Raw genomic sequence first — 20,558 nt, 5'->3', positions numbered from 1 at the left:
TCTCCTTTTTTAAAGGGGAAGTCTATAGGTCTTAAGGTTTGAGGAATGTCGCCAGGGTTACCCACAAAGCCTATGTTGTTATTTCTTTGTAGGTAATGTAGGGTAGCTTCTGGATATGCTTATTAGTTCTTTAAAAATGTCGAATTACTTTGGTAGTAACTCTATCTAACAGCTCTACTGAGCGGGTCATTATATGTAATTTTGCTGAACTTCAATATTAGTTTACTATTTCTCTAAAAAAAAAATACAACCAAATCTACTTAATTATTTGAACAAATCTGTGCTTTTTATATTAAAAGTAAATACAAACAGATGCATATAGCTAGGTTCAACCATATTCCAAACAAAGAAAAATAAAAGAAAAAAGAACTCACTCCATCAATTAATGGTCATCTTAATTTGGGAAACCCCAAAATTTCTACCTCCAGTCTTGTTACAACTCCCTCCATCAATGACCATGTTTAGGAACCTCATAACCTCTACCACCATCTTTTTATACATGCTTAATTGGAGGTGCGTACCTACTGATCAGTTTGTGGTGAATACAAAAATGTCCACCACTTTTGACATGAATAGAAGGATTGATGTTTTAGACAATGCAACCTGGATCAATCGATCAATCTTGATGTCTATATATATACTCCAAATTAAGTATTGTCAATTATTTTGGAAAGTGGAGTTTAATTACTAGTGAAGCTCGGGACTCCTTTATACTTTCTTGACCATCTCTTCGCTATTAGAGGTGTTCCCATATTCGCTGCTTGGATAGTCTTGGCTTTCCCCCAATGTCGTCTTTCTAAAATTCTTCATGTTAGCATTATATGAGTCGGAATCAAACTCAGAACTAGTATTAGAGCCACCAAATAAAGCACTGGGACTAGGTTTTATTCCTTCATGCAAGTCCTCTAGCGACACATCTCCTTCTAGTGCTCGTACAATCTGTTAAAAAACCATACGTATATATATTGTTAAACAAGCATTAAACGTTCAAAAACCAATATGTGGGTCAATAATGTATATCAAGTTAGCTAACACACACACTCTCTCTCTCACATGCATCCTCCTCCTAGAGATTGAGGCTAGAGAGTAAACTCATGGACTTAGCATTATGAATGATACCACATTAGACTAAGCGCCAGAGTCTAGAGAAAGTAGGCCAATTAATAGTATATGTTAAGCTAAGTAACTAGTATAAATTAATTAAAGGAGATAACTAATTACACATTTTTATTACCTGGCTCATTCTGGGTCGCTTTTTTGCAGAGTGCCGAACGCTTGTTGACGCACATGCAACCATGCGTGCAATCTCTTCCTGATCATACTTATTTTCTAGTCGTGGATCAGCTAACTCACTGTAGTTCCCATCCTCTATTGCTTTCAATAGCAAAGGCCTAGCCTGTAAATCAAATATTACTTCAAATTTTAGTTCAATTTCAGTAATTATATTATTACTCTCCAAACCAATTATGAAATGATCTTTCAGACCAAAAAAAAAAAAAATTTCAAACACGAAGGATATGCAAAACAATTATTTTCTTGTGAGACAACGTGACACAGATCATCAATCTACTATACGATTTAATTTACATTCTCTAGTCGTCAAAATTGTTATGAATGAGACACAGTGTACAAACCCAGTCTACTAAGGTGTCCTCCTCATATTCTCCAGTGGTGTCCACTGGGCGTCGTCCAGTAATCAGCTCGAGAAGCATGATACCAAATGAGAAAACATCAGACTTCTCAGTCAACTTGCCACTCGATGCGTATTCAGGAGCCAAGTACCTATGGGCATCTTTTGTTAATTTCCATCGTATTGATTTATTTTTTCTTCATGGTTTAATTGTAAAAATTAGACAATCATATAAAGGAACTGAAAATTACTTGATTTAGTTTCTTACCCGAATGTCCCCATGACACGAGTAGACACATGAGTGACGTTTTCTTGGTTTAGCTTTGCTAGCCCAAAATCTGCCACCTGAAATATATAGTCTATTATATGTATGTATGTGTATATCAAAATTAATTAGAGAAGAGCTAGTTACTAGCCAATACAAACAATTCTTAGATATAGTTACATTTTTTAGGTAAAAGTTATATTTTTTATTAAAAAATAAAAGAAAATAAACGTTAAAATTTTTCTTATGCTTCGCATTTTAGGGAAAATAAAATCTAAATCACTAAAAGTACCTTAGCTTCAAAGTGATGGTCAATTAAAATATTTGCTGCTTTAATGTCACGGTGGATAATCTTTGGATGACCTGCGCGCAAATATGAATAATGTATTAGAAATAACATGATGGTCTATCAAAATTTGGTGACTCATGGATTGTCAATCATGTTATCATACGAGAGTCAATTTGGAAAACAGTGTAAATAATGTGTTAGAACTTAGAACACATGATACGTATTAAGCTTAGAGGCAAATTAGGTTTACGGAGAATCTAGATTTAAAGAAATGAAACACTTACAATCTTCGTGCAAGTAAGCAAGTCCTTTAGCAGATCCTAACGCAATCTTGACCCTCGAGGCCCAATCCAATGGTGGACGATTCTTACCTAGAAAAAATAAATAGATCATTTTGAATAATTCTTAATAAGTTGATAAATCTAAGAGATATATAGGGTATATGCACATACTATAAAGGTGGAACTCAAGGGTGTTATTTGGAACAAACTCATAAACCAACAATTTTCGGTCTCCGTTAAGGCAATATCCCACAAGCGAGACAAGGTGGCGGTGATGGACACGGCTAATAATCTCAACCTCTGCTGCGAATTCTCGGTCTCCTTGGCCACTTCCTGCTTTAAGACTTTTCACAGCAATTTCTTTGCCATTTGGCAACACCCCTTTGTGCACAAACCCGAACCCACCTTGACCCAACAATTTGGCCTGGGAGAACCCTGAAGTCGCAACTGCTAAGTCATCATAAGTGAAAGTGCTCGTGTTGAACCCGAGAGCCACTGAAGGATGTGGAGGGGGTTGTAAAGGGCCATGAGGGCCTGAGAAGTTGGAGGAGTTCATCTCGCTGCTAATCATGGGTGGCTGATGCGCTCCTGTGTTAGTCCAACCAGATAATGCAGAAGGTGGAGGCATGTTCATAACGTGCTCATTGGTTTTGTACCCTCCACTTTGCCAGTATTCATTTCCTGTTCCTACATTCACATTCGTTAAGATTGAAATCTTTTCGCATCAACAATTTCATTATAACTTTATATTTCCAAATACATCAACTTGTCTCCTTAAGCCCTTGGTGAGAAAAGGGACTGAAAGGTCGTCAGAATAATCAAGAGTTGAATCTGCTCATATGTAACAAAAAAAGAGAGGGTACTATTTGTAGATAATACCCATATATAAGTATTACTTTTGGAGTGCTTCAAGTAATTATTATGAAATGTCCCAAGGATTAATTATTTAATTACTAATGATCTGTGTTTAATAAATCTACATCTAGCCTAGTGAATCTCATTTGTTTTTCTAGCATTTAGTATTTATTTTTACATTATAAGCAAACAAGATCGATTATGAAATTTTAAATTTATCATATTAATTTTTATAGATCAGTAAATCCTATTATTTCATCTATTGTGTGAAAATTAATGGCCAAAATAGCAATAATTATTTTAATATGTTATCAAATAAATGAAGATAATTTTTTTTTTTTTACAAGGGAGTCCAAAATCATACCAATGTTAATTGAATAAAGGCTTTTGAAAGTTGAAGTTTATAAAGTAGTACATACCATTAGGACGATAAGGATCAGGGTTATCCATGAGGTGTGAGGACTGTCGCTTCTTCCTCCTTCTAGAACATGCCAAAAAGAGCAAAACCAGGACAAACAACAGCCCTGCTCCAGCTGCAAGTCCTATTATGAGTGGCGAGGAAGGTGAGCTGGACGATGATTTGTTGTCTTTATTAGATAGAGCTGGTGGTGCTGGAGGGGACTTTTTTGACGGTGGTGGAGGTGCATGCCAATAATTGCTGGGCGATTTGGGTGGTGGTGGATGATTCCCTTGGGATGACTGAGAGTTACCATTCCCGCCATTGTTGTTGTTGTTGTTGTTGTTTTGTCCAGAGTTATTGTTATTATTTTGTCCAGAGTTGTTTTTGTTCTGGTTGCCGTTGTTATTTTGGTTGCCATTGTTGTTGTTGTTGTTGTTTTGTCCAGAGTTGCTGTTGCCATTTTGCCCAGAATTGTTGTTGCCATTTTGCCCAGAATTGTTATTGCCATTCTGACCAGAATTGCTGCTCTGTCCAGAATTGTTGTTGTCATTCTGTCCAGAATTACTGTTGCCATTCTGTCCAGAATTACTGTTGTTGTTGTTCTGACCAGAATTGTTGTTGTTGTTCTGCCCAGAATTGTTGTTGTTGTTCTGCCCAGAATTGCTGTTCCCGCTCGAATTGTTTTTCCCACTTGAATCTTTGTTCCCATTGTTGTCTCCAGAGTTACCATTCCCACTAGAGTTGTCGTTTCCATTGTTGTTCCCACTAGAATTGTTGTTGTTTCCTCCTGAATTGTTATTGCTATTACCTCCAGAATTGTTATTGTTGCCTTCAGAGTTACCATTCCCTTGATTAGATGGTGTAGAGTTTGAGCTCGAAGATGACGATGATGATGGAGAAGTTGATGAGGATTGTTTAGAATTCGATGATGACGAATCATTAGATGAAGGCGCCATTTGTGGAGGAGCTCCCGACCAATATAATCGTGGGACGGTGCCGGAGAAACCCCGCCGCTCCTTCGATTAAAGTGGAACCTGATGACCCCTATAACCACAACATTCAAACACGGAATTGTATTGAAAAGAACATTTTATCATGAAATATAGAAAACAAATCAATTCAAATGAAATAGAAATAAAAAAATAAAAAAAAACCTTTGATTGATCATATACACATAATGCATGGCATGAATGTGCAAACTAAATCAAGTTGTTCTTGGTATTGTATGCGTAGTATAGTGCATACGTGAATAGTTAGGTGCATGTGGTTGTAATGATCGAGACAGAAAGGTTTTACCTAAAGAAGAAGGGCATGCAGGGGAGGGGATTCTCAAAGGAGGGAGAGGAGAAATGATGTTGCATGGTACTAATTCAACTCTAGAACAAAGAAACCGTGGTCCTCCTTCTCCCAGATCATCTTCCGATAAAACTTGGGCTATTTTTTTCCCGAACTTCTATTTTTAAGTGAATTTCATCCTCCTTTTTGCTATTTTTGAAACCACCATGCACTTTTCTTTGGCATAGAACAACCCCAAGGAGACTTCACAACTTCTGTTGAAGTTATGTTAATGACATCTGTGTACATTAACACACACAAATACATAGCTAACTTCTAGCCAAAAATAACAATAATCATATTTAGCTTTACAAAAAACAAGATAATATTATTCAATCTTTCTGGGTCACACGCTCATGTGTTTGGTACAACGATTGTATTCAATAAATCTTTTATATCGACGGATTATGTATACGTGTGACTATTTGGACATGAGTGCTCAGTTTCAATAATCATGTGACTATTATTCAATTAGTTTTACTGAAATAACAATAATCATATTTAGCTTGATAAAAAAAAATTTAATCTTTCTAGGTCACACGCTCATGTGTCTTCACACGATTGTATACAACGAATTATTATATTATACAAATACTAAAAATGGCACTGTTCATTACTATTCATGTAACAGTGAAGTGACGTTTTTGCCTCTGGCTTTTGACTGAAATTACAGTTCTGCCATATCATTTATTTATTTTATTTACAATTTTGTCATATCATTTTTTTTAAGGGAAAACAATTCTGTTTTGTATTTGTAAATTTCTACAAATCATGGAAAAATTTTATTATTATTTTTTTTGAAATAAAATTCCGAGCTTTTATCAATCAATTACAATGATTACAATCGTACATAATGACATCCAAGATTAACTCTGGAGCTTGAGCGAACCACTCAAAATCACCTCATTATTATTTATTATGGAAAAATTTTATTACTGTTTGCATTTGTTGCTAATTTATTATTAACAACAAAACAAATCATATTTTAAATAGCGATGTTTTTTAAATTGTGAATATTCATCTATTATATATGAAACTTTAAAAAAACAAACTCCCAACATCACGCGAATCAATTTGCTAGTAACTATACTAAAACTCATTCCACAAAAAGACAAATGAAATGAATACTTCCCTGACTGTTTTGCCCCTGCAATTCTTCTGAACGTTTGTTTTCCGTTTGATATCTTCGGTGATTCCCTTTATGCCCGGATTGATTATCAGGTGGAGGGAACTACATCTACAAGAGGGGCAGAGGGAAGCGCTTCAAAAGGTTTTAGGCTTGCAGTGTTAGATTCTCTAAATTGTTAAGCTTTTTCGATTACCGATTCGATTCTCAACTCTTTTTTATCGGCCATATCTGCCGAGGCCCGGATGACGTGGAAGGTAACAACTCTTATCCTCTGCCTCTAACTGTGCGTAGTATATATATACTTTTTGAAATTTCCATTTTTGTTTTGGTGGCTGAGAAAATGTGAAGAAATGAGCCGGAAATTATTGAGTGGTTTTTTATTTTGGTTTTAAATTTTTGGAGCGTAAAAAGCTAGGGAAGTTTAGCTCGACCGTTTAATTGAATGAATGTGATTGAGAATTTAGGTGGAGAAATTGAAGCTATTCGCTGCAATTTCTTGGAGAAGGAATGAGGAGTATGGTTCATCAATTGGATTTTAGTTTTGTTTGTTTCGTTTGTAGCTTTATGTATAGTGTTGGGGTTGCTAGGAAGAGTTTAGGTAGAAAATCATGATTTTTGAGCTGGGAATTTGAACTGTGGAATGCAATGCTTTTCATATGTAATTTGCTTGAATTGAGAGTTCGCTTTTGTGTTGAGAATGTAAGACTGTGATGGGAATCTGAAGGGTATGGCAATGTTTGAAATGCAGGCTACTGAAGAAGAACCATCACTGCCCTGGGATGTATTTAGTCATTTTTTTGATCTTGAATTGAATACCTTGTAGAAATTCATTTTAATAAACCTGTACAAATGTGGGTACATATGAGATGTGGTGATTTGACATGCTTTTATGGAGTTATAGACGTGAGTTAATCACCGTCGAATTTATGCTCAATTGATTGTTTCTCTTCCATCTTAGATAAGTGTATTGGTCATTGATTATTTTATGGTGGTGGTTGTCATATAAGATTAATCAGTTGGAGAAGGACAAAGATGTTGTCACTCCAGCACAAGCAATTGCAATGCTTGAATCCTTACCTCAGCTTCCATTTTCTGTTGTTAATGCTCTGCATTACTTTCTCATTGACTCCAAGGTATAATCAAATTCACAGTTATATTAGCTGTGGAATCATGTATCATGAGGAGAGTAGTTTATGAAGTTTTGTTCTTTGATCCCAAGGTCTTCTAGAGAGTTTGAATTGAGGCAGTCTTTTGATTGGCTGATACATCATCTGAGGTACCACAAATTCAGTTGAAGGAGCTTAGATGCGCACTTCTGCTTTTAGTGATTGTTACAATTCAGATGATTTGAACTAATGCTCTTAATTCTGATGGTTTGAGTTTGATAGATTTGGAGCGCGTACGAAAGTCTTGCCAACTTTATCTTTGCTCTGTTCATGTATGTAATATAGTTGCATATTTTAACAAAACAGACTAATTTACATGAACAAAACATGTGTCCTGGTTAAGAAAAAGACTTTGCGTTATAAGTCCTCGATTATGTTAAATATTTAATAGAAACAACAATGTTATGCCTCTACAAAGTGCAGCGGCATCGCGTGGGTTTGTTTGCTAGTCTCTTATACTGACCAATTATGCATACATGTGACTATTTGGACATGAGTGTCCTGACAGGACCCGTCCTGAATTTCACCCTAAAATCCCATGTCCCTATGCGGCCCACCTTTAAGGATAACTCTACCAAAAGTTCAGCACAATCACCCCTAAAGATGGACTATACAAAGACTTGTAGAAAACACAATATATATTTCTAATTAAAAACCACCCTTATTATTCTGAAGCCACCCTGTTCCCCAAATCATATCAACTCCACATCCAAGTAAATACAAGTCCAACACTTCCACAATAGTCAACTGAGTACCTGAAATTTAACATATCTCCAAAAATACGAATACAACTCCTGACTTAAAAACATTAATCGCATAGGTTATCAGAGCTAAAGGAGGAAAAAAAATGAAATCCAATTTACACATAGAGTAAATAAGTAACCTACAATATAGAATACAACAGCAGCTAATCCTATGCTCCGAATCCTACTATGCCGAACTAGCTAATCTGCAGACTAAACATTTGAAACCGAAGGGTTCAGGGGAAAGTAATTAAAAACGTTAGCGTGAGTGGACGAAAATAAATCATCGTAAATAAAACGAAAATAAGAACTTAATACTTTCCCACTTTGAAAAAGTTTATAAAAATTAACAATGCATGCAATTGTTTAAGAAAATATTTCAAAGAAAATAAATTTTGTGACCGACTAGCCCCGCTAGTCAAGTAGCAAAAGAAAACGGAGAATTTTGATAACTTGCAAGTCTGAACCAGTCCCACTGGTCAAATAGGAAAGTAAACTAAGGGGAAGAAAGAATCCACCATTCAAAGAAACTAAAAACTAGTAAAATAGGGTCAGCCCCTCTGGTCAAATAAAATCGAACTAGCCCTGGTAGTCAAATAAAAAATAAAACAAGGGGAAGAAGTATTAGCCATACAAGTGAGTCTCTCAGGCTAATAAGTACTCCTATACTTCGGTACCCTCAAGCGACCGAGGCGAAAAAAAAAACTAGGTTATCGTGATGCCTCCAATAAGGCAGCACCACATCAACACAAAGGTGAAAAAGGCTTTTGTGACTCCATCGGGAAGATCGTAGTCATATTGCCTCGAAAGGCGGAATAATATGCTAGCATGGTAATATGATCACAACACGTATGGCATAGTAAAATTTCCACAACTTCCAACAGTTGAAGATTTCAGGAAAACTAGATCCAAGTTTGATGTTCAATCTACAAGAGTGAAGTGATATTTTCCTCAGAAAGTGACAATTTCTCCAATGATCAAAATACTTGGCTACTATATGAATTAGAAAGATTGAAAGAAAAGAGAGGAAGAAAGACGTACAAAGAGGAAAAAAAAGCCCAGATGTAATAAAATTAGGGAAAATGACCACTTACCCACTTTGTATCAAAATACTTCCCATATACCCCACAAACTTATTTTTATCCCTAACACAAAACTTTTTCCTTTTTTCCTCCCAACTTTTAAATCCACTTAATATTTTACCATTACTACCCCTTTTACCTTTCACCATCTTTTTCTATTTTACTTTTACTATGAACATTATTTTTCAATTTCAAATTTTAATGACGGAGCAAGGTGGGCCCATATCTTGAAGTTATTTGTTTAAATAACAATTGCAGTTAAAATTCATCCTCAATATTCAAAGGTAAACAGTTAATTTTTATCATTTATAATTTCAATCCTTTCCCGACTAGATTTACTTGCTATTTGCAGTAGAACTAGTAAAGAATTAGCATAAGAAAGAGAAAATTTGAGAAAATTAAAAGATTTTATATCAAGACTCGTAAGAAAAACGCCAGATTACTGGGATATTATCTTCATAGTCCAAAAAAGAATTTATAAAGTTGAGAAAAATATTAGAGATCTGAAAGATACTCTTGAAGAGGAACAAAAACCTCTTAATTATTTGAGCATCGGTTAGATCCGCATAAACTGGTATCAGAGCTTGCTGAAAAAGCTCAAACGGAATCCCCAATGGTGATAACGTCTGAATTAATAATAAAGAAAATGAACTCTCTATTAAAATCTTCTGATGAGAAACATCAGAATTTGATAAAAGAATTATCTAGATGTCAAGATCATCTAGAAAAATTACGAAATATAGTCTCCCAATTAGAAAAATTGGAAGATAAACTAGATTATATCAAAGATCTTCCTAAAAAGGAAGAAGAACAGCTAACAAGTGTTAGTAGAAAAATCAATGAACATACAGAAATATTGGATTCTATGAAACATTTGCTGAAAGGAAAGAAAATGGTTCCAGTAAAATCCAAGAAATTTAATGGGTTCATACCATTAGAAAAACCTGAGAAGAATCTTAATCCAAATATGATTTTTCTAGAACCAACTACTAGTTTGACTAGTATCAAATATGAAAAACCAAAACACTTGGTAGCAAGAGATGTTAAAATGATGAGCATCTTTGGGAAAAAGAAAGGAGTACAACTCCTAAATGCTGAAGAATTTGAATATAATGAAATAGAACAAGAGGTAAAAAACTCTTCAATTCCGAAGTTAGATTTCAAACAAATCTACAAAACAGGAAAGTTTGAATTGATGGATAGCCATCATTTCAAATTATTAGAATTTACAACTCCATCCACAACAGGAGAAACAGATCTCTTAGTGATAACTCCTCAAGAAGTTGCTAGAGCAAAAGCAAAAAATTATCAATTTATGCATATTGGAGCAGTCCAAGTAGGCATAAAACTTCTTGCTCGAGAAGGAATAAACTGTTCAGTACTATGTGTCTTAACAAGACAATAGGCTAACAGAATTTCAAGCTAGTCTATTAGGAACACTTGAAGCATCTTTATGCAATCAAGTAGCATATTTCAAATGTTTCCTAAACTTCTCAACAAGCTTGAAAGATACTCATTGTCTGAGACTGAGAGTCAAGACAGACGACATAACAATGAAAAAAAATATGCAAGAACTTGCAATAGTATACTATAAACTGATGAGCACTACAGTAGAACCTAAGACAAGGATATCAAATATCTCAGGGCTTACAACTGGATTTCTCACAAGCCAAAAGAACCATTCACAACAAAATCACAAGTTACTTGGAATGAAGTAACTTTTCCTATCGAATAGAAATTATTTGGTCCAAAGAAACCACCAGAAAGTGCTAAAGCGGCAATCTATGAAAGCAGAAAGACTGGAGATATCAATCTAAAATTTGACGATCACAGAAAAAGTGACGTATGTCTTGAAAATATCAGGATAAACAGAAATCTCAGAAGATGCCATCACACTAGAGAAGCAAGTACTAGTGGCACTGAATTTGTTATAGAAGAACCAACGAAGAAGAACTACAAGCTGATCTAAATAGACCAGTAAATATGCTTAAAGTAAAAAACAACCTCTATGAACTCTCCGATGAAGTAGAATCTTGCAAAGATACCACACGATTAGGACAACTAATCGAAGAAATAAAAAATTTCAAAGTAGGAAAGGTAAGAAAAGTCCTTACCTATCAAGATATAGAAATGGAAGAAGGAGATAGCTCCAATTCCAAAACTTACATCACCCGAGAAAAGAGAAAACGGAAACTCCCTATACAGAAAGCACTTACAGGCAAAAAGGAAGAAAGAAATTCTCAAAGATTTGTCCCAGAAGACAATCTGCCTAGAGTGCCAATCACAAATTACAGTATATGGCTAAATCTAGACAAAGCTTTAGATAAAAGAAAAGCTATTGACCAATGGGTAGATAACCTTGTGATGGCTGCTGCTCTCACCCTTGGAAAGTTTGAAGCACCAGATATTCAGGTGTATTTTGAAACTACTCTCACTGGAGTAGCCAAGAAATATTACTTGTCTTTCAAAGAAACTGCCAGAGGAAGAGATTGGTTAGAAGAAATAAAAAAACTCCAAGTCTCCGTATGATTTTGAGTACCCCTGTATGATCAGTTCTGTGGAGATCTCTCAAACACAAGTGAAAAGGTTAAAGAAGCAGCCAAATCGAACATTTATGCTCTCAAAATCTGCGACATGAGATATTTTGAAGAGTATCTAAATGAATTCCAAGAAACTACTGTACAATAAGGAACTAGAAAACAATGATCTAGTAAACCTGTTACACAGAAAACTTACTGAACCTTAGAGAATAGCTGTAAGAGAAAGTATAGCTGAAAAACCAATTGAAAGATTTTCAGTTGGAGGAATTGCTGACAAAATCAGGAAGTTACTAAAAGAACAATGCAAAGCAAATCTTAGAGCCAAAATGGCCAAGAAACAACTCAAAGGAGTTGAAAATTTCTGTTATGGAATACTAGATATGCATACCAACTAGGGATGTCATGAATCCAGTTTTCGCAAGAAAATAAAAGAGAAATATTATTCTAAACGGTTCAGAAAGAATGAAAACAAAAAGAATTGGAAGTTTAAGAAAAGCTCCAACTTCATGAAACAAGATGGAGATCCAAAGAAGAAATTCTTTAAGAAAAAGAATCATCAAAACCACCATCAGAATAAACTAGGAAAGAAAGCATGCAGATGCTAGTTATGTAAAGCTGAAGGACATATGCCAATGAATGTCCAGAAAAAAAAAATAAAAGATCTACAAAAGCTTTATTTGAAGATTATGAGCTTATAGTAGAAACAGCAAATATGAAAGGCCATGAAGTAGCTTATTCGGACTAATAAGATGATGACAGATCAGTTTACTCTACCTGGTCTGAAGAAGAGAAATTCCTCATCATCTGATTCTGAAAATGATTCTGAAATAGAATATTTAGAATCTAGACAGATGTATATCCTTAAAGAAAAAAACTGGGAAGAAAGTAAGATAGCAGAAATACTGTCTTCATATCAGGTTAACCCTGGTACATTCATTTGTGACTATCGTTTATGTCATGAAAAGAATGGACTTCCTATGTTTTGTGAAGTGTCGAAAAAGACTTATCACAAAGAATGCTTCATAGCTGAAGCAAGAAGAAAAACAAAGAATGGCGCTGTTAGCCAATTAGAAGAACATGAATATGAAGAATATTTCAACGAAAAGAAAAATTCAGAAGTTTTAGATCACAAAACTACTGAAACAATTATTTCTATCTTCTCTAAAAATAAAAGAAGAAAATATAGAATTGGTTGAACTAGAAAGCAATCCAAAAGAAGGATGCAAACCATTCATACCACAAGAATAGGCTCAAGATGTGCTTCAACAATCAAAGGTCATCTCTACTAGTAGATACAGCAATTACATAGAGATTGGATTAAAATTTCCAGATCACAGAAAATATCATCTACATGCATTCGTAGATAATGGATCAGGATTCACAGTTGCCAAGAGATTTGCAATCCCAGAAGAACTCTGGAAAGAAGATGATAAAAGAAAAGCAACTGGTGTTCAGTTTGACGGAAGCCAGTTTACCATGAATAAGGTAGCTAAAGATGTCCACATCACCATAGGCAGAAGAACATTTATCATCAACACTATTTGGCAATCAGAAGGCCAAGGAGCAGATTTCCTGTTGGGAAACGATTTCATTCTCCTATAAAGATTTGTTCAAGATGAAGAAGCTATAGGCTTCAGAAAAGGAGATAGAATGTTTTGGGCAGACAGACTTGCCCAAGCAACAAGCGTTGTAGGTCCAAACTTTATTGCTCAATATCAGAAGTCACAACGAAATAGTGGTGATTATAGGCCCAAATTTGAACCAGTGCTGCAATATAAACAACAGCAAGAATTACTTGTTGAAGAATCTTCTGATAAAGAAAAAGAAGAAACTAGTGAAGATGAAGAAGCTAGTTTTATACATGAGCATAATCTCAAACACTTTCAAAATAAGCTTGAAATCCAGAAAATCCTACGCTTGAAAAAATCAAGAAAATGCTTGAACAGAATATAGATGTGGACCCTCAGAAATTTTGGGAAAAAGACCCAGTGGTTTGTGAATTAAGATTACATGATATGAATGCTATATGTCATGTTAAAGCCATTCCTCAGTACAAAGAGGAAGACCAAAAAGAATTTAGAAAAGATATTGAAGATCTCCTAAAAAAGAGATTAATTTGACCATCCACTAGCCCTCATCATGCTCCAGCATTCTACGTCAGAAACCATGCAGAAAATGTTAAAGAGAAAGCTAGAATGGTGATTGACTACAGAGATGTCAATAAGAAGACCGTTAAAGACGGTTATCAAATAGCTCAAGCAAGAGTCCTGATAAATCAGCTCAAAGGAGCTAATGTTTTCTCAAAATTCAATGCACGGGTTTTTGGGAAGTCAAGTTGCATCCAGATAGTGTTCGTCTCACTGCATTTGGAATACCACAAGGTCATTACGAATGGCTAGTATGCCTTTTGGCCTAAAACAAGCCCCTTCAATCTTCCAAAGAAAGATGGATGACGTCTTAAAACATGTCGCTAAATTCTGTGTCGTCTACATTGATGACATTCTCGTCTTCTCCAAAAACAGAAAAGAACACATGAAACACCTTCATGAGGTTGTTAAGCTAATAATTCAGCATGGAATCATCTTAGGAGAAAAGAAAGTCTTTTTTATCCTAGATGAAGTTGATTTTCTTGGTATAAATATCAAGAATGGAGTAATAAAACTCCAACCCCATATCCTCGAGAAAATCTGGAAATTTCCAGACAGAATTCCTAACGCTAAAAGTCTAGAAAGATTCTTAGGAGTCATTAACTATGAGAGAGATTTCATTCCCAAAATCTCAGGATTAACAACAAAATTATCTCCCAAATCAAGTTCCAAAAGAAAATGGAACTTCACAAAAGATGATGAAAAAATCGTGAAGCAGATAAAAGCACTCCCTCCTCTCCAACAATCAGAAGAAAATGATGAAATCATACTTCAAATAGATGCCAATGATAATTACTAGTCCGGTGTAGTTCTGGCAAAAATGTCTGGAACTAACATTGAAAAAAAATATGTAAATTCTATAGTGGCAAGTTCAGTCTTGCAGAACAAAATTATCCCACAGGGGAAAAAGAAATCTTGGCTGTCAAGAAAACAATTTTGAATTCTCCAGCTTTTCTAAGGAAACTTTTTACTGTACGCACAGATTTTGCTAGAGCAAAAAACTTTAAAAATTTTAAACTAGATAAAGCTGCTGATGGAGGAAGATTAGCGAATTGGCAATTATTTCTTAACCAATATGATTATAATGTTGAATTAATTGCAGGAAACAAGAACTACCTTCCAAACGCCCTAACAAGGGAAATAGTAATGTTCAGCCAAAGAGAAGGCGATGAAGGACGCAACCACAGAAACTGAAGGATAGGAAAAGAACCTAAAAATGTTGAGAAACCCAAAGAAAAAAATCCTCAAAAGATTTTTGCTAAGTCCAAAAGGACTAGCCACAACTGATCAATCCCAGGGTAAAGGATTGGTTAGCCCGTCTCAAACGACAGACGGTAAAGGCTCCTCAAGACCGTTTAAGACTGTTGCTTTGCCAAAAAGCAAAATAATTCCATCTGGAGTTATAAACATTTTTAATTATGAATTAAAAACTTTCGATGACTCTGTGTTCAGAACTGGCAGAAGACTACCATATCACCAGAAAGTCATTTTAGATAATCTTTTATATGCTTTTCAGGAAAGAAACAGTGGACTCATGTTTCCAGCTTTGTTTGCCATAGCTGAAGAACTTCATGAAAATGCCAGACCACAGTTTGAAGAAGTTCATGAAAATATGACACATCATAGTGCTGTCTAGAATGAAAAAATTCAATATCTTGAAGACCCAGAAAGTGCTAGAGTTCCTGTTTTAGCACTAGAAGAATCAGAATGGTTCGACTTTCATAATCTTATTGGAAGTCCCCACTCAAATCCTCCACAAACTCTTTTTATTGTCCCTGGACCTTATGTTGGAAGATATGTGGTCAATGTTCAGAGTGAACATCCTCAAGAACACAATCTCTGGCATGTTGAAAATGGTTTTGTCCATAATCTTTGAACCAAAACAAATGATGATCTCAAAAGACTTCCACCCATCATAGTCAACACTATTAAGAATGTTAGGAAAAATGATTGCATTCTTAGGTTAAAGTTCAGATCTACTCTACCAGAGTGGATTCAAAAGAAGAATGGCGAAGTTGACTATATTTCTCCATATCATTATGTGATAATTATTCAAGGAAGATATCTTCATCTTGCATGTGAAGGATACAATGGCCAACCAAATTCTAGCATTCCTTGGATGAAGGCCATGTCTCTCAAATATATCAAGAAGATCATCGAAGAAGATACTGAAAATACATTCCTGGCAGCAGGAGAGAAAATCATAATAACTGCATATGACCACCCTGAGGTTGTTAGCAGTGACATTTTTCTATCTCCCAAGAAAAAGGAAATCGATTCCACTTTAGCATGTTTTCAGTGGATCGAAAAAATTGAAAATGATAATCACTACAAAATGTATGAAGATACAGATGTAGAAGACAACAAAACCACAGCAAGGATGGAAAGCAACTCTTTTGTCCTTGGCAACAATTCTGAAACAGATGAGAACATGTGAAGCAATAGGTGTGGAAAGCACCAAAAACATCTTTTGCTTTTATAAAAGTAGCTTTTGTTTTTCAAAAAAGACGAAGGTGAAAAACATTTCACCTAAAAGAATCTGCTTTTAGTCATTCGATCTCAATCATCCGGAGCACTCACAAAAGCAGAAAATAATGAAATTGTTATGTACTTTTTTGTATTTTGAATTCCAATTTGAGTTCCGCTCCCTATATAAGGAGTTTTAGGTTTAGTTTGTAAGACATCAGAAAATTGAGAAGAAGAGTCTTCGCTCAAGAAGTAAGAAAGCCATAGTAGTAGCAGTGTGCTCTTTCCTTCCTGTAATATCTAGTATGGTGTGCTTTCATTTCAAGTAAGTATCTGTAACTATACTCATGGATAGTTAAACAGCTAAACTAAGAATGAGGCTCTGAGTTCTTAGCTTGTAACTATGTTTAAATAAATAATTTCATATTGCTCATCCACGTCGTCAATATTTCAAGTTTATAATAGTGTTTTATGTTGTTTTTAATCGTTTTCTGCCTCTATCCTGTATAACCTTGAAGTTTAGATGCTCTGTTTCAAACGAAAAACCTCTTTTCCACTTAGTATAGAAACCAACAGCAGTGATTCCGCCTGTTTTGAGTAACCGTTAGGCAGAGAGCCATTAGGTGAAAAATTTTGGCATGTTGAAGGCTAGTCTTGTTTCTTTTTAAGTTTAAAGAACAGATTTCTCTAAGAAATAGAAAATTTGAACTAAAAGTCAACATATGATATATTTGGCACTGCCTTAAAAATGAATAACATTATAGGTCTTTTCCTTTAAGATTTGTGTAAATGGGCACATGATGTTGCAACTTGATGGTTTGTTTGGGCAAAATACATGGTGATTTTGGGCATACGGGCAAAACCCCAATTCAGAAATATCTTCTAAAGCCAATGGCCTTGAATTACTAGAACTATACGAATGCAACTAGAGAAATCAACATTAGGTATTGCGTGAAGTTCTGCGGGAAATCAGCATTAGGTATTGCGAGAAGTTCTGCTTCGCTTGAATGACTATCTGCATGGCTGAAACACACGCCTATAATACTGGGAAAATGGAGTCTTAGGGACTGGAATCAATTTTCCAACAATAGAAAGAGGCCAGCTGTCAGAAAATAAAAAGTCGTTAAGTATCTTGAAAATATTGATGCAAGGTTCATAAATAACTTGTACGATAGCTAGTAGTACACAAGCCTACCTGACGATAGCAATACCAAAGCAAATAAGCCATTGCTGCCAATCAAGTACCGTTGTTTTCGTGTATCTCCCAAGAAACTGAATAATGATTATCAGCAAATCAATTTATACCAAGTGTGTAATAGTAACTACTAGGTACCCAAAACCCAAATAAAAATGTAGTGGCGTCTCACCTGACTTAAAAATGTGGCTCCTATTATTCCCATAAAGAGGTAGTTCTTAGTCACTCCACTGAAGAAATTCAGTTCTTCAGGCTTTTGAGCATTAAAAACATGGGTTAATTACATATAAGTGCATATTTGAATGTTTTTTTTAGCCATAAGGCCACCAACTAGTTTTTTTCCCTCATAAGGCCACTAGATTAAAAAATGTATTATATTTTGGATATTAAAAACTAACATATTTACATAAATGCCACTAGAGTAAAAAGTCAACATTCTCTCTCTCCTCTTCTGCAAGGTCTCCAGTCGACCTCCGACGACCACAAAATCTACTGTCACTAACACCAAAAGCTACTATTGCCAGCAACAAAAGCTACTCTAATGAGATTTCCAGCAATCTCTGGCGAGGTCACAAAAGCTACTATTACCAATAAAATCTACTGTCACTAGCAACAAAAGCTACTTCGGTGAGACTTCCCCTGATGTCACAAAAGTTACTGTCACCAACAAAAGTTACACTCTAAAACCAAAAGCTACTTGTGTGTAACACCAAAAACTACGCTCACCAGCAACAAACGCTACTGTCACCAACACCAGAAAGCTACACTCACCAGTAAGAAAATCTACTCTCGCATCACCAAAACTTACTCTCATCAATGCCAAAAGCAATAATCAAGTAGAACAAAAACTATTTTCAGAGACTGAGAAAGCTATTCTCAGAGACTAAGAAAACTATGACAATATTAAAGGTACAACAAAAATAAAATGCTACTGGAATCGAGAAAAGAAAACATATTCAATGTTACAAAACGTATGTAGGGTTCAACAATAATGTAACTATATAAAAAGCTACTTCCATACTTGTTTTAAAGCCACTACTATAGTTGTGAAAATCTATTACAATAGTTGTATAAAGCTATTGTCAATGTTGTAATGCTACTATCATTTTTCAAAGGTGACGCTCTAGACCCATATGTGTCATTTGCCACCTCCAGCATGAGCCTTCATTTCAAAATTTTTTAGTTGGCTGAATGATCTCTTGGTCAATATAGGCTTCAATATCCAACTTCTAACACCATAAACAACATTTGGTTCATAGCCCAGGGAATTCAGTTCCTTCAAATCAATTACCAAAAAACACAAACAACTCAAATCCTCAAGAAAAAGAATTAGCCAAATCATACGGCCAACAATAAAAATCTAAGGTGACAAAACTAACTTTGCAGAAAATTACCAAATCTGAAATAAAAAAGAAAACAAAAAATTACCTGGAGCAAGAGTTCGCCGAAAAGCGCCTTGGTTGGTGTTTCGGAGCGGAAAATCCTTGTGAAAGATTAAGCGGGGACGGCGGCTGTGGAGGCATGAGACGCGTCGGAGCTGTTGCTACAGAGATACAGTGGTGAAACGACGCCCTGCACCGGAGATTCAATTTCAGTCGGCCAACGCGATCCAGTTTTTCCATGACAACAAAATTCACAATTCCAGAAAAACAATCGAAACACCAATTAGGATAGTGATTACCTTCATGAGAATCAGGTGGCTTGAAAATCAGGAGGCTTGAAGGAGTCGACACCAAACTGAGCCCCAAACGACGTCGTCAATGCCTGGGCTGCTTTGCCTCGGCTCGCCTCATCGTGCACCTTCATCATCGTCGCTATCCTCCTCTCACCTTTCCGATCACAATCATCAAGCAGCGATCAGGACTTGAGAGGAAGGGGAGAGAGTCGGAGATCCAGTTCAAGCCTCCAGAAGAGGTTGGACTTGCCTTCGAAGCTGGAGACGAAGTCGTCGCTGTCGATCTGTGGGAGAAGCAAGGAATCCGTCGGCGGCGACAGTGATCTGCGAGAAACCGGAGTCGGCGGAGAGAGACAACAGTGAAATCGAAAGGATCTGGGAGATCCAGTTGATTATGTGAGATTTGGAGTCTTGGATTTGGGCTAGGGCTCCGGTATTAGGTACTTGAGGAACGGCTTGGACCAGTGGGATATTCGTGCACGGCGGCCATGGCTGAGATGGAGGGAGAGAATTGGAGTTGGAGGCGGTCATGGCTGAGACGGAGGGAGAGAGAATCAGAGTTGGATTTTAGAGAGATGAGAGAGAGAGGGTTTTGATTTTAGAGAGACTATTTGTTTTGTTTATAGAGGGGCCTTATATGTACAAGAAAAATTAAGTGGCCTTCTGACTAATTAAAGTTTTAAAATGACACTTGTGTGTAATTTTCTATAAAAATATTAAAAATCTGTATAAAGATCAAGAAAATCCTCTTTAAAAATAGATTCATTAGCACCAGCGAACTTCAGTATACACTAGCAAGCCAAAAAGAGTACCGAAACCAAACCAACTAAACAATTACAACCTTATTCCTCATTCACGTAGTTATTTTAAATTTCAACACTTAATTGGCAGAAGACAAAAGCATTGAATATCAGTGTATTTTTCAACGAAACGGCATGTACGTTGTCCACTTTCAGACCAGGAATGCTATTACCCAAAAAGTCGAGGACAAGGAGCACAATAATTTGATAAACAGCCTAGAGGACAAGGAGAACAAAAAGAGTACAAAGAGAACAGTCATACAAAAGATTGATTCACCCTTGCTATACTGCAATCTTAGTAAGTTCACCAACAATCATAAGATGAACGGTTACCTGAACGATAATGTTCCTCCACATGATGTTGGTTATAAGAGGTGCCCTAAGAAAACAAATATGAGATTATTTCTTCACATCAAATATCCATATGCGTCACAACATTATCAAACTCATCTCGGAGGGATGCCAAACAATAATAAAAATAATTTTAAGAAACTTCCACAATTCAAAAGAAAGAAATTATGATCACCAAGTGTGCTGCAGCAAGCAAACCCATCTCTATG

General features: G+C 35.7%; 1 protein-coding gene across 2 annotated transcripts; it reads right to left on the bottom strand.

Moving 5' to 3' along the window:
- Positions 1 to 267: 267 nt before the first annotated feature.
- LOC112170991 (putative proline-rich receptor-like protein kinase PERK6) lies at positions 268 to 5,169 on the bottom strand. 2 transcript variants are annotated; one of them, XM_040508263.1, is made up of 9 exons: positions 5,017 to 5,169; positions 3,740 to 4,764; positions 2,637 to 3,152; positions 2,469 to 2,555; positions 2,188 to 2,258; positions 1,899 to 1,975; positions 1,635 to 1,782; positions 1,235 to 1,396; positions 268 to 939 (listed from the first exon to the last, which is right to left on the bottom strand). In XM_040508263.1, exons 2-9 carry the CDS (start codon positions 4,674 to 4,676, stop codon positions 709 to 711), a joined length of 2,229 nt encoding a protein of 742 aa, XP_040364197.1. In that variant the 5' UTR covers positions 4,677 to 4,764; positions 5,017 to 5,169; the 3' UTR covers positions 268 to 708. The 2 variants fall into 2 exon arrangements, with proteins under 2 accessions (XP_040364197.1, XP_040364198.1); XM_040508264.1 differs by having other exon boundaries at positions 2,637 to 3,146.
- Positions 5,170 to 20,558: the final 15,389 nt, after the last annotated feature.

The sequence above is a fragment of the Rosa chinensis genome, chromosome 6, assembly GCF_002994745.2.
Source record: "Rosa chinensis cultivar Old Blush chromosome 6, RchiOBHm-V2, whole genome shotgun sequence".
Taxonomy (NCBI): Eukaryota; Viridiplantae; Streptophyta; class Magnoliopsida; order Rosales; family Rosaceae; genus Rosa; species Rosa chinensis.
This window is presented reverse-complemented; position numbering and strand designations above follow the sequence as displayed.

Excerpts from the sequence above, each read along its gene's own strand:
- LOC112170991 (XM_040508263.1), bottom strand. The coding sequence starts at position 4,676 with ATGGCGCCTTCATCTAATGATTCGTCATCATCGAATTCTAAACAATCC. Across the intron at positions 3,153-3,739 it reads TGATCCTTATCGTCCTAATG|GAACAGGAAATGAATACTGG; the intron begins GTATGTACTACT and ends ATGTGAATGTAG. Across the intron at positions 2,556-2,636 it reads CCTTGAGTTCCACCTTTATA|GTAAGAATCGTCCACCATTG; the intron begins GTATGTGCATAT and ends TATTTTTTCTAG.